At 38.2% G+C, this 15,014-nt stretch overlaps 1 protein-coding gene across 1 annotated transcript in view; it reads right to left on the reverse strand.

The window, feature by feature from the left end:
* ZFAND4 (zinc finger, AN1-type domain 4) overlaps positions 1–14,482 on the reverse strand; it is a 19,342-nt gene extending 4,860 nt beyond the window's left edge. The window contains 8 exon segments of the mRNA XM_010139856.1: positions 1–45; positions 658–1,839; positions 2,606–2,781; positions 3,221–3,244; positions 6,715–6,906; positions 7,434–7,501; positions 7,598–7,673; positions 14,299–14,482. The exon segment at positions 1–45 is cut by the window's left edge and continues 1 nt beyond it. Of these exon segments, the coding sequence (XP_010138158.1) occupies positions 1–45; positions 658–1,839; positions 2,606–2,781; positions 3,221–3,244; positions 6,715–6,906; positions 7,434–7,501; positions 7,598–7,673; positions 14,299–14,482 (1,947 nt within the window).
* Between the last annotated feature and the right edge of the window lie 532 nt (positions 14,483–15,014).

Consider the following 15,014-nt stretch of genomic DNA (forward strand, 5'->3'; position numbering starts at 1 on the left):
CCCTACAGCTGCAATACTTCCATTCATTCCAAGCCCATGTGCAGACTAAAAAAGAAAAAAAAAATTCCACAAGGAAATTACTAGCAAATGGAAATTAAATTTAAAAGACAATCTGGTATCAACTTACATGAAATCAATGTTTTATCAGTCAACATATCTATGAAGAGTCCAAGATGACTTCTGTTCACAAAATTAAAATCCCACAATATAAAAACTTACTCAAACTGGCTATTTAAAAGTCTCCCTATACTTCACAACACAACAAAACAAAGTAGTACATTAGAGCTCTGAAGCTAGGCATATATGCTGCCAGTCACAGGGCAAACTTTGCAATAGACGACAACTAGTGAGCAGCAGAAGTCAAATGACACTTCAAACACTCAATTCCAGCATTACAACAGTAATTTTAATTGTTAACAACCACTTCAATTTTTTGAAAAATTACTGTTAACTGCCTGTTTATTGAAATGGGCCCTAAGCTACCAACAGGATTTCAGAAAACAGTTTACAACTATAATGGATTTAAGGACACCTCCCCCTCCCCATCTGCCTTCCCTGAAAAGGCACATAGACACACACATCAAAAGGACAGTTTTCATAATGCCAGTACCAGAAGAGACAGGAAAACTTCAATTTCTTTGGAAGATTAGTACTCACTCGAATATATTCAGCAGCTTCATTTGGAGGAGCAGTTTTCCTAAAGCCTTCTTCCTGAAAATGCTGCATATTTGTTGGCAGTGCAATAGCAGAAGTCCGAAACCTGCCTGTCCCACAGGAACTCTGTAAGCTTTCTCTGTCTGTGCTTCGGGCCAGCGAAGCCAGAAATCCTAAGTTACTTACAGAACTCACAGGTTCTTTGGATGCCTTGTTAGCCATATCTGTGATGTCCCCAGCCTCTGCTTTAGAAGTTACATCAGGTCTTTTGCCAAACGTTTCTACTTTAACACTACGAAATCTAGCAGTCCTAGAAAAAGAGGAGTCTGCTATACCACCTACTTCCAACGACCGAAGCACGTTTGGGGAGGCTGTAGATCTTAAGTTACCAGCCTCAAAGCATTTGGGTTGTGCTTGTGGTTTCAGAGAACTGTGACGTGCCACTTGTGCTGAATAGCGAAGAGGTGACAAAAGCAGATTTTTCTGAGGACTTAATTCACGAGTACTGAGAAGGCCAGCCCCCACTGCTGCAGTACTCAGCACTTTGCTAAAGGGTTTTCTGTGTTGCTCTACTACCTTAGATTGTTCATCCCCATCAGAGAGTTCAAGTTGTGGATTCACCTTTCCTATGTCATGTATCTCGCTGCACTGTTCTGTGGTGCTTGCATCTGTTAGCAAAGCAAAAGCATCTTTTTCAGGTAGAAGTTTTTCTTCTGTTCCACATAGTTCTACATTTGTTAGATTCGGAAACGAACCGGCATCCTCCTCGCTTGTTGCAGTCACATTTTCAGATCCTTTTTCTGAATTTGCAGGTAGAGATGAAACAGGAGTCAGAATACTATTTGTAGGTAGTTTTGCATTTTCTAGTTCAACACGAGATATTTTTGGTGGTAACCTGATGCTACTAATTGACTGAGACCAAGAGTTGCTCTGCCAAGGGTCATCTTCCTTAAGAAAGTCATTAGTTGTAGATGGCATTGTTGTACCAGTGGTGGCCAAAGTAGCCAATGCTGAAAGTGCATTTTGGGAAGACTCCGAGTGATAGGAATTCCCAGGAGGAGGTAGGCCAGACTGTACGATGTGGGGGAGCACTCTTAAAAAACGGTGACGAGCAGCAGCCACTGAGCCATTAGATGGTCGAGGAGCCATTGGAGGACGAGGTTTCACCTTGACAGTTTTCTTAGGCTGTTAAAAAAACCCCAAACCACATACGACAACAATGAATATTTGAATTATGGTTGCATTCAAAGACCTATTCACATTCCCAGGAATTCAGACAGTGTAAAGCCAGAAAACACCAAATCGTTCTTTCTACTCCCTCATCTGTTACTAGCTGTGAAAACTTCACCCCAACATCTGAACAATAAAAATGAAAAATTTTAATCATAAAAAGGCTTTTTTCTAAATAGGCCACATGTCAGAGGAATAGAAAAGGGAAGCCAGAGTGCCATCAAAGTTGTCAAGAAGAGCTTAGGGTCTTGAACAGGTCGAGCAATGAAAGGTAACCTAGACAGACACTAACACCAACATAATGTTTATCTGCTAGGTAATCTCATTCTCATATTTAACTTGATAGGCTTTTCAATTACAGTATTTCTAATGAAGTTTCATGTAACAAAAACATTTTTACCAGAGCAGTGCTGCAAAAAACCACTAAAGTATCAGAAGAAAAAAAACCCCCAAACCCCAAATACATACACACCCCAGAAAATCCCACCCATGCAAATAAATTAAGGACCCATAATGAATTCTTTGAACATTGAAAGGTAGAACCAAGAAAGGCCAATGCCATTTATACAACAGCATTTACTTAAACAAGAGGTAAGTCATCATCTACCCTGGTGATTTCACTCCCCCAGGACAGCAAAATATCTGACCTGCTTTTTAGAAAAGCCAGCACTAGGAAAGCGCAAGACATTTTACGATACAAAAACTGAAATCACAACCTCACCTTTTTACTCAGATTCATGTTCTCCATTTTTGCCTTGAGCAATTTCATTTTATTCATAGTAATTGAATTCTCAATAATCTGTTGGCCAGAAGGTGATGCCTCTGTCTCATCTTCGTCATCAGCATATAAATTATAAACTGAACTACCACTGAAAATAGAAGAAAGTTTCTGTTCACCTTCTAATCAAGTAATTTAATTATGTTTTCAATGCAGAGTATTCTCACAACTAGAAAGTTATATCCATAGTTGATCTGTTGACAAAGTATTATGCAAAACTGTAGAAAAAGACATTTCAAATCCATTTATTTTAGCACATATGCATTCCTTGTAAGATGCTCACGCAAAGCGATGATGCTGAAATCAGAACATAGCCACGCTTCTGGGAAGTTGTTATGCCATATACAGTTGGTTCACACTCACTATATATTTTCCCCACAGAGGGGATATCCAGTTCCACAAATGTCTCCTGAAGGTATGGCCAAAGCTGTTAACTGTGTGACTCAGACAACAAGCTGATCAGTTTTCCAATTAACCAGACACTGGCATGGAAGGAAAGTCCAAATTTCTATCCATCCTGAGGGGTGTTCTCACCATAAATGGAAATGGAGGGGTCACCCATGTGGATGTGATACTCTATTTCTCCTTTTCAAAAAAAAAAAAAAAAAAAAAATAAAAAAAGGATCAGTTTAGGTTTCCAAAGAGTCTCACATGTGGAAAAAAATAAACATATTAGAATTGCTAGTCCCAAGAAAAATATTTTAACTCAGTAGTCACTGGAAATCTGTAGTATCACATTGCCTTTTTCCATTCTGTATTCTAAGAGAACGCAAAACCTCAATGTTTTAGTCAGTATCCGACTTGTTTTTCCTATGAAGCAACCAAGCATTAATCACTGACACACATCCAGCATTTGACAGTGAGAGGAAAGAATCATTAGGAGTGTCCAATTCATTACAAATTGATGCATTTTCAACACTGTATATAGTACATTTTGAAGTGTGCTTTAATTCTTCCATTAAGCTGTCACTACCCAGAAATCAGGACAATCAGTTAATTCCCCTGTGTTCATACAAATGTCTTGGTAGATTTAACTAAAGTTTCTCCTCTCTAAGAGAGACCAAGGAAGAACTAAAGGTCATGAGAAAGTCAGTACCAAAAAAAAAAGTAAAAATTCACTAATTGGAGCTGGCATCTTGGAAATATTCTGCTGCCCTTAGCCAAGAGACGGTATTTTTGCACTGACTCTCCAAATCCATTTCCTAAGTTGTAGCAAAATTCCAAAGGCAGCATAGCTGGGAGACAGGTCTTTAAGAGCAAGATGGCAAGAGATTCAAAGCAAGAATCAGAAAAAAAGCCCAGTCATTTCTTACCAAAAACTGAACATTACATGTGGGGACAGTCAGCATACACATTACCTACCTTTCCTGGAAAAGATTCTACACTAATGAATCATTTCAGAATTTTAACTCTGCAAAAACTTAAGTCACCAACTCAAAACAATTATTTGAATTTCACATCCTTGAAGGCGGGGAAAGAAAGAAAAATCTCACATTTGGCTGCCTTTTTTTTTTTTTTAAATGCATAAAGAATCGTTATCCTTTTTCTTGCATTTTCTCCCTAAATAGCAGCCAAAACACTAACAAAAAGCAGCAACGAAAGGATTTTTTGCTAGAATGTGAATGTAAAATTATAGACAGGGAGATTTGTCCTGATGATACTTTCAGCCTATTTTCCAATGAGTGAATTTCAAATGTACTTTGTCCATAAGTGCCAACATTCCTGAGATCTTACTTGTAAAACATGCGCCTCAAAAATGAGCAGTACCTTGCTGAAACTTTTGACATCAGTGCTTGCCAGTTCTCTACCACAACATCAATAATTTTCTTTAAATGCAGAGACAATAATCATTGTATGTATTTACACCTTGTCAAGTTTTAACCATTAACCACAGGTAAAATAAAATTATCTGGAGAAATATAAAACAAAATACGAACCAGTGTCTCATTTCTAATTTGCAGGCACTAAATTCTGCTCCACACATATGCAATGCAAGAAAAGCTGATAAACAAGTGCCTCAAAACACTCAGTATACCCACATGTATAAACACATTTAACTGTCAAGTGTGGAAAACACTAGTATTCAGAGTGATTCACAGCTTTCCTCTAAAGATCAAATGAAAGGTCTGAACTGTTTCCATTCTCTCCTCCCTTTGCTACTTTTTCCATTTCCTCCCACAGTCTGACCATAATAACAAATTAAAAAAATTAGGATTTGTCTCTCCCACCACCTCAAATTCCTGTCTGCCTTAGTAGAGAAGCTAATAAACAAACTCCCATAGCAAATACAGAGGAAGAGAAACAACTCAAGTTGAATGTTTTCAGCTCAGGTGGCTTCCAACCTAACTGTATCAGACACAGCACATTTCCTAAGAATAATGTTATTTGACTTTTATACATACTGTTGTGCTTTGAAAGGTTTACCAAGATGCCTTGCAAGAGCTAAGGATTGTGGTTTATTCTCCTGGTTTGCTAAATTTAACCAATCTTAAGTATATTACTATTTAATCTATACACTAAGATTACCTAACTGAAAAGCACTAAGAGTTTCAAGACAATCGTCCACGCTAGTTTTAAAGGGGGAAAACATCATCACACCCACAAAATTTGAATGTGTAGGCAGATACCAGGGAGCCTATTATACTGAAAAATGAAAGTTCGAGCTCCTTGTGACAACTCCTTGCATCAACTCACAGTATAGCATCCACAGCCCTAGCTCTTTGGATTGGTTTGGATGTTCTTTGGGGTTAAAAATGGAACAATTTGGGAATAGGCAGGGCATCATCGAGAAGAGGAATTACACCCGTCTGCCTCTCTTTCCAGAAGTGTATCTAGCCCAATGCAGCAGCAAGGTTCTCAGTTCTTACTGACGATGGCGGTTTTTACCTGTTATCTAATTCTCACAAAATACCATACGTGGCTATTTACTGAGAAAGAGTGCAGGGACTGAGAGAAGATCATAGGTCTAAAATATTTCTGTCTTTCCTCTTCTTTCCCTCCAGTAATTGCACATCAAACACTAACTCTACTCTGGGTAATGATGGAGGAATTCAACCTTGATCAGTCTGCAGTTTTTAAGCACAAACATCTTACAAACTTGTAAGTTTGTAAGAATAATACCACTCTGAATATAAACACACTGAACCACACTGATTATAAACCCAGTACAAAGCTCTTGCTTCCACTTTGCAAACAGGATCAAGTACAGTTACTTAAAACAGTGCAAGCCTTGGAGAAAATGCAGCTAGTCCCCACAACAGGTACTCCTTTCCTTACAGGTCGTACAAATGGTAAATTCTTCAGGCGATAAAAACCCAACTGGATCAAAAGCTGCACTATAAAGTCGGAATCTAAGAACTCTTACTAGATACTATCAGTTTTGATAGCTTTAGGAAAAAAGACTACTAATCTGTTTACCACAGTGTAGTAGCTTAAGTGACATACTGTTATCATCTTCTGGTGATAACAGTATTTTGATTCCGTGGCAGTGATTGAGACAAGTTTTGCATGTAACAGCTAATTTGAAGCAACTAACCTACCCCCTCCCTCAGTTTCACTGAAACTTTAGACAAACCCTCTTAGGATTTTGCACTGCCAATCTACTATCCTCCTGCCTAATTATTTGGTCAAGTCATGTTGATATGAAAAAGAAAGTTTATGCTACGAACAGAGAAATGTTTATAAAACTAAAAAAAAAAAAAAGCCTTATGATGGAAGAGAGAGTACTTAGCAGAAGTTTTTAATATTCTTATTGCCAAATTGACTCTCCCATAAAACGCTTCCCTTTTAAAAAGGGCTGGAATGTTGAGAATTGCTTTAAAGATGAGGTCAGCTTCTCCTCACTCTACAGACACACATGGTGATAGATGACCATTAGCACATCCACTGACCACAATGTACTACTGTGTTAGGCCACCCAGTTACAGCATTTAAGCAGCCCTTACGGCACAATTCTTGCAATATTCTAGATATTCTTTTGTTAAAGTCAACAAATAAAGCTGAAGATTTACAGCATCCCCCTTTTGAAGAATAATATAAAGATTAAAACCAACTTTACCTCAAAGATTCAGATAATGGTGTTAAAGTGCCATCTCCTCGGTCTACCACACGGAAGAAATTCAACTGGTCTCCTTCTCGATATACTAAGAAGGTAACTTGTTTGTTGGATGGCCCTTTCTCCCAGATCTCTTCTCTACTGGGATCCATGTATTCAGCCATTTCCCTGATAGGGTCTTCCACAGGAACTACGAAGAGAAAAAACAGAATAAAACTGAATTACTACTACTACTACTATTATTGTTTTGATCATCTTTGAGAGCTCAGCTCAGTTTCAAATGGGAATTCTCAACCTAGAAGATATGCTGAATTTTTTTCCAAGTGAAAATTATCAAGGAATTTCTTCATTTTCATTCCTCTACCGATGATCCACATAACCAAGTTTATCATCAGACTGAACCAATGCCTGATTCTTACTAAGCAGATTTTAAAAATTATTTGTATGACAACATCTCAGTACCATTTTTCCTGCAGGTAAAGAATTGCTGTGTTTGAGATTTGATTATTCTCTACGTACAAAGATACTTGTTAAACTAAAGGTAAACAAAATGAAAACAGTGCACTCGGTATGCTGAAAAAATCATTCCATTTTTGTTAAGCAGTTTTGCAATTAATCTGGAACTGAACTCTGCTTGTCAAAAGTTTAGCTAAGAAAAGCTCTTTACAGATAACATGTTGCATGAAAACCACCATTTTTAACTGAATTAGCACCTACCTCTTCTAGTGTTAATAGGTCCACCTCGCATAGCCAGAACTAACTTCAGAGTGCAGCCTTCTGAAATGCTGTAAATAACAACAAATACATTTCTGTAGCATTTTCTATTGCTTAGGCTAACAATCATTGAGAAATATTTAACTGCAATTTTATTCTAGACTTACTTATAATCATTCAAACAGTAGTCATCCTTCAGTTCTGTATTATTCCAAATTAAGTGCTGCTGAGACACAGGAATACCTAAATGAAACAAACACACAAGACTATTAAAATTGGAGCTTGGCGAGAGGGCTTTTGGGGAGATTTGCTTTTTGAAGAACGTGGGGATAATGGAGGAGAGGCAAGGAAATGGATCATAGGGGAAAAAAGAGAAGCAGCAGGACAAAGACAGGCACTTGACCAGCCTTCAGTCATCATATCCAATGTCCCAAATAGTTATTAATAACAAAGTTAAGATTTTCAGCAGGCTTGTGTCACATGTGGAGTTCAATCTTTTGGCTCAACAAGGGGTCTGTAGAAGCACTCAATTGCTTCAGGCTTATTGAACATTTCCTCTTTTCCTGTGATACGATGAGGGAGGTTTTTTCCTGTAATGTGTACCTCAGACCTTTCTGCCTCCTGACAGCAAAAACAGGATAAAACTTCTGACTGCAGAACTGATTATTTAACCTGATATTTTGTATTACTGACAGCAAAGACAAGGTTGCATCAAGGTAACTGGTGGCAGCTCTATTACAATGGTGACAACTGTAAATGCTTTTTTATCACTGCTTGGTTTGCAACCTGAAAGTTCACATGTACAGTATAGTACCATAGGAGTTAGTCAAATGTTGTACTTCAAACACTTAAGTTTGTTATGGGTGTTCTTTTAGGCCATCAGAACATTTTACTACTTATATCCAGTAACAGTCATTTCAACTCAAGTCCTGGAACAGAAAAATAGTTGGCCAAATCTGTTAACAGAAAAGAAGGCATACTGAAGAGTTGTTGCTTACAAAAAATCCATATTCTACACAATGATTAACTTTGTTCCTTTATGCCTTCATAATCAGCTCATGTAGATACAGACATAAGACACATTCAAGATAACAAGCACAAGCTGGTACAACTTGAGGTCTTCACACATATTTACTAGAATGCTGCCACTTTCCAAAGTTTGAATAGAATACAAACCATGAGAGTTACGGAAGGATGAGACATTGGATATCACACCCACTCCACCTTACCACCCCCACCAAAAAAAAAAAAATTAAGGCTAATAGGAAGATGACTAGCTGTCTTTCTTGCCTTTGAAAAAAAGAACTTTCCTTCAGCATCAAAAAAGAAGTACTGTTGTTCAATTTGTCTAGTGAAATCCAGGTAATTAAGATCTCACTGTGCATTCCTAACAAATTATAATTAAAATGAAAATCTACAGAGGACAATAACTACTTTCTCAGAAAGGTCTAAACACTACACCTCAGACTAAGAAGCAAAAGCTATAAATATATTTTTCAAAAGGTTACATTAAAATAACCTTATACTTTTATTCATTGCACACTCAGATACTTAAAAGGAGATGCAAGTAGTAATGCTACACAGTAAGACCTCCCAAAATACATCTGTTGAGAGGGGAACACAAACAGCAGTCTGAGGTGGTTTACAAAAACATTACAGCTTCCCAAGGCTCTCAACTGTCCTTAGCAAGCTGTGGCCAAAGGTCAGTTTGGTAGCCCCTTCCTAGCTGGAGGAAGGGCACAAAGCTACCAATATCCATCACCAGCAAGGAAGCGAAGAGCACCAAATTCTGGTGAAAGTCCAAACAGACTCATCAGGCAAGTAGGACACGTGCTAAGTGGACATTCCCATGCAGAAGAAGGAGTGCACTTTGGAGGAATTGTCACTGTTTTTAAGTTTTAGAGAAGATGACAACTTCCTTTGCTCACCACAGCTCACACCTGTATCTTCTATGATTCTCTTATGTACAGCCAACAACTTCACTTAGATGGCATTTAATGTGAATCTTGTATTCTCTGAAGTCCACAAGACATTTATGAGGTGAATATGTTCATACAGTAGACTAATATAAATGCTACCTCATTGCCAGCTATTTAATAACTGGTTATTTATTATGTGCCAAGACTGCAGCACAAACAAAACAAGAACAAGCTGGCAACCGCCAGCAGTCTACAGTGAAGTTTTCCGTGTTGTTTTGCAGCCTTATGATTACAAACAGTCATTGCTGTCTGCATTTGTTATGGTTTCAGCAGCCTCCAAGGAGCAGTTTCCAATTACTTTGATAAACGGAGAGAGTATTTGTTAAAAAGGCTGGCTTGCAACTGCCAGTACTGCAGTAAAACATGGTTTTGTTCATCTAACAATGACAATGTATTTCTGATGAAACGAACAGATGAAAAGACTATACTCTGCTGTAATGGCAAACACACAAGTCTTTATAACTAATTCCCTTTCATGCTGCTTTTTAAGAATTCTGTATTTATACATGGAGGAAATGGCACATTCTTTATAGGTTCAGATGCACGAAAATAGGCATCAGCTGTCCTTTTTCTGGATTATAGTAAAGCTTTCTGGAAGAGACATTTGCACATGGGATCAGCACGTAAAATTGGCAACAATAAGGAGAACTGCAAGATACCCATCCACTACCTCCTCTCCCTAAGCAGCATGTGACTGTATTACTAGCCTGCTCTAAAGTGGTACCAAGAAGAAAGTAGGGCAATAAGCTCCATCTCAATGCTCGAATGGAAGTAGGCAAGCCAGGCGATGCTAAAGGAAGACAGAAGAGTCTGCAGACTGTCTAGTGAAATGGCTGCAGATATGCTGACAATCTGACCTACTAAAATGGGAGGAGAGGAGAGAAATAGGTACTCTATCCTGTCTCCAAACCAGCATATCAGATACGCCCTCAAGCTTCACTCCTTTACTCTTCTTTCTGGTATGCTAAGTAGGCTCACCAGAGAAACTCGTGGTCACATCTAACACAGAAAGAAAACCCTGTAGATTTCAGGATAAACTTGATTTTTTATTGTGGGTAGAAGGTTACTATGTTTAAAACCACCACAAACATTTCAAAGTCAGCGTTCAAACAGCGTACTTAACTTTCAACCCTTGTTGAAATTGCTGGAGACTTTCTTACACATTTACTTTTTGTTCCTGCTTACAAAGGCTGGGCTGACAGTCTTAGTTTCCCCCCACAAACCAGCTACAGCAGGGAAGAGTCTCAAATGTTTCACATCATAAACAGCAACACCATTTTCCTAACTGTCAACTCCCCCCGCCTTCACGTGCATGATAGTCAGCTGCATTAGTGTAAATGGTGGTCTGTAGTGACCTACTCTTTACCCTCAGGACTGACAGACTGTAACAGTCACCAGCCACTGAATACAGGCCCACAAAGTCTCCTGACAAAGGTGACCTTAGTTACACCTTCCAGATGCTGCTCTAACTATCTGACCTGGGCACAGGCTTTGCATTTGCAGAAATGATTTCCCCATCTCAAACAAGGCATAAGCCTAAAAAAAGTTTCATGAACTTCTAACCTCTTATGAGCACAGTAAACAGGCAGCTAACAAAGCCAACAGGGACAAAGAAAAAGTAGTAGATAGAAGAAAAGCAAGATTGATTCTGTCAAAAACTTGTTACACTTGTGCAATTCACTTACTCCAGTCCCAACAAAAGCACAGCTATTTTCTTTAACACAAGTAGTAATAAATATAATTATGACATACTCTGAATTCACAGAACAGTGAAAGAAATTAAAATGTCTAAAAGAAGTCTGCTTGATATTCATCTAGTTTCTTTCAGTTAAGGTGAAGCTGCTGTACATGGGCAGCAAAACAATGACAGCAAAAAGACCAAAGAAAAATAACAACTCTCAAGATGAATTGAGAGTACACGCACGTACAGCAGAATTGTTGCATCTGTTGCTCCCTGTTGAACACAAGCATTCCAAATTAAGATGTACTCTGAAAGCTAGTTGTTTTTTCCCTTCTACAATACAAGAACAGAACACCTAAATTTTCTTCTAAAAAGGTAGATACCTTCTGCATACACAGACCATAAAATTTATTTGCAAGCAGTCATCGAATGAACCATTACTGAGTTGGTTTTAGTTATTTTAAAGCTAGCTACGTAAATAAAAGCCTTAATACTCCATACTTTAGAATGCAAATTAATTCCCCCAAGACAACAAGGACAACAACAATAATACCAACACCAAATCTTAAACTCTGCCTCCTCAGTCCTATCTTACTGACCAAATATATTTACAGGTGTTACCTATGTTTAACAGACGAAAGAATTAATCACTACTAGGAACACACTATCCAAATGTTCCTTCTATAAAATTCAAGACAATAACTGGTGTTTCTGAATGAAGAATACTAAACTTTGTCAAGCAGCCACAAAGACTTGTACAGTGTGAAGGAAGCAAGAAAAAATCTTCCCAGTTAAAAAATTGCTATTTCCTCTTTCAGTGAAATCCTGCTATTTTTAAGTACCATTCATGTGTTAAAGCTCAGTTCTTTCATGTTATCTTGAGACTCAAGTACCATCCTATCCACGTCCATCAACATGTGGTTGCTTTCAGATACAAATAATAGATAACAAGTAAAACAATGGAGTAGGTAATGCTGGCAAAATTATACACAACCTGGAGCATAGTGTATTATTCCAGCCTTTATGCCACCAGCAGAGACAAGGGGAGCTGCTACTTCTTCAGTATACCATTTTCAAGGGTTCATTCAGTGAATCTGAGACTAGGAGCTATTTACCCTAGGTGGCTCGAAAGTTAACATTATAATAAATCTAAATTTGGGGATACCAAGTGCTTACTTCTCATGGAATATATTTGAGGACAAATGCCTGAATCTGATCCAAACACACATATCTGCTTTAGCAAGTAAACTTGCACTGGAATTTCAGATGTATTAGAACCCATTAATAAATATTTACCCATGTTCCTTACTGAATAAAACCAACTGGAAACAGAAAGCTGGAGATGTGGAGCTCTTTTTTAATAAGGTATCAACATCTACTACATCTGTCTAAACAAACCCTTTCCCTATCAGATCATTAAACAGGCACCAAGAATAACAAACAGTATCAGAAACATACCACCCGTACTATCCTTCCTTACTACAGTGCAGACAATCTATAGCTATTGATATTCCAGTTGCTGACAAAGATTAGTTCATCTTGATTTAGTTTAATTATTAGCTTCTCACAATTAAAGGCGTCAGTAACATTTCAACAAATTTGTAAACTTCCGATACGATTCTAGATTTGTTCTTGGTGATTTCAGGTCTCAGATAATTTTCACCAAGTTTATCTTTTTGTATGCTTCCATATGAGCTGTAGGTATAATTCAGTATGTCCATTCACAGTCTCCTGCTTTCGACTACAAGAAATTCAAATTCCTCTTGCTCACATCTCCCACTGGTCTCCTCAAGCATCCTTTAAAGCTCACTCCTTCATCCAGACAGCCCACCTTCTCCTGTACTCCATGGCCTATGCTGCTTTTTAATTAATTCTTAGCATTCTATCACGGATCTGCTTGCATCTCTCCTACACCTATATTAGATCATGGAGAAGAAAAATCCTTTCCCTTTCTTGTTTTAGTGTCCAGAATCATCACAACATGGTCTCTGACTTGTGATTAATTATGGCCCTGTCCACAGGAAACAAAAGCACATCCACACAGCTGCACTGATGTAGCTACACTGATGTAAACACTAGCTATGCGCATGGTAGAGCTCCTACCATGGGACTTCACTAGCAAAAAGTCACCCCTACTGTTGCAATGCTTCTGTGTTTTAAGACTTGTGGCAACTAATTGGTTTTTTCCATCCATTAGCACAGATGTCCATAAGAAGAGAAGAATATCTTCACATTCAAGTCTAAAGCATCATATTATATGTCCCAAAGTGGATTCCACATAGATAGGGGCATGAAAAACACGTACACTTATGCTAGGGAAACATAGGATCCCTTTCCTTAAACTCAGCAATTCTGGTACTCCCAGCTTGTGCAGCTACACAGTTCTTTAACTCTTCCAAAGTAAGAAACAAGGACACGATACTTCAGAGTAGTTAAAGTACATATAATGTGCGTGTTTCAAATTACCTTCTTTCACACAGTATCATTCTTATTGTAGAGGGAGAGGGGTGAGAGAGGACTAACCTACATCTTTTCTCCTTGCATTAGCACCAGGACTGGCCTCGTAACTTAAAATTCGGTTTTCACATTGCACGGTGTGCCGAGTTCATCATCAAGAGGAAGCACTGCTCAGCCAAACCTTTGACAGCAAAAGCTCACCTAACCAAAATTCAAAGCAGTAACTTCAAGCTATCTTCAGGATTTACCTGCACCGCAGTTGCTCTTGTGACTGCAATACCATGAACAATAAACTAACAATTCATAAATTAACCAACCTAAGAAGCAACCATAGCACCTAGTTTAAAGTATGCTCAGACATACTGCAAGGCCCAAGTTTATAACCTTGCTAGTTAAGAACTTACGTCAGAGAATCCCTTCAACACCAGAAATATTATATTCCATATAATATCAAAACAGTTAATGATTTACCATAGACTTTTTACAATTTATCTTAATAATGATATATAAAAAAGAAAAGAGGAGCAAAAATACTAATTCCAGCGAAGCCTAAGCCATGAATTCATATGAGAAGGACAGAAAACCAACTCATTTCCAATTAAACCTAAGCCAGAAACCAAGCTCCTAGTTTATATACATATTCCTGAACAAGTAATTTAAATTATCTAGTTTGATTTTAGCAATTATAATTTGTAAAACAAGACTTCCTCTAAAGTGATAACATTTATGCTGAAATAAGACAGAATAGTACCTTCTAGTCTTTGAATTTTAGCTTTCACAGAAATAACTGTTTCAAAGGGAGAAACTCGCAGTTCAAAGCATGTTCCTGTGAGCGTTTCAATGAAGAGCTCCATAGTTTCATAAAAAGGAAGCTTGTAGTGAAATGGTCCCATATTATCTTCATTGAAAAAAGGAGGCTCTTTCTTGTTGGCCATTACAAAGGATTTACAACTTCCTTGTAAGAAGATCTGTCAGGAAACTACATTCCACTTCTAGCCAAGTCAGCTTTGAGGACAGGTGTGGTGCATTGCTGTTCATGTTTGGGATTTTTCACCTATAAAGCAAACAAGCATAGTTCTAACAACCTTTGAACGTAGCTGTTAAGCAGTTTCCATTTATTCTTGATGAGTGATAAAATGGCTATTAAGATCAGTAAATTACTATCTAGGTTGTCTGACAGATAAGATAAACACTATTAGCAACACTATAGTTTTAGGACTCCAGTTTCAGTCAGTATTCCAAGTCGTACCTCCTACCTTTATTAATTTTATTTTGTTTTCAGGAGCAATACGACAACCCGACCTGCAATATTAAACGCCCCAAGGCCTCCTGACAGGGGCTGAGCCCTCAACAGGGTCAGAGCTGGAGAATAAACTCCAGAAAGACATAAAACCAGGGACTCGTCGGGGCTCGGGGAAAGCGAAGGAGGAGACGGCAGCTTGGTCCCACTCAGCAGCACCGCGCTCC

Source organism: Buceros rhinoceros, unplaced genomic scaffold (assembly GCF_000710305.1).
Source record: "Buceros rhinoceros silvestris isolate BGI_N320 unplaced genomic scaffold, ASM71030v1 scaffold23867, whole genome shotgun sequence".
NCBI lineage: Eukaryota > Metazoa > Chordata > Aves > Bucerotiformes > Bucerotidae > Buceros > Buceros rhinoceros.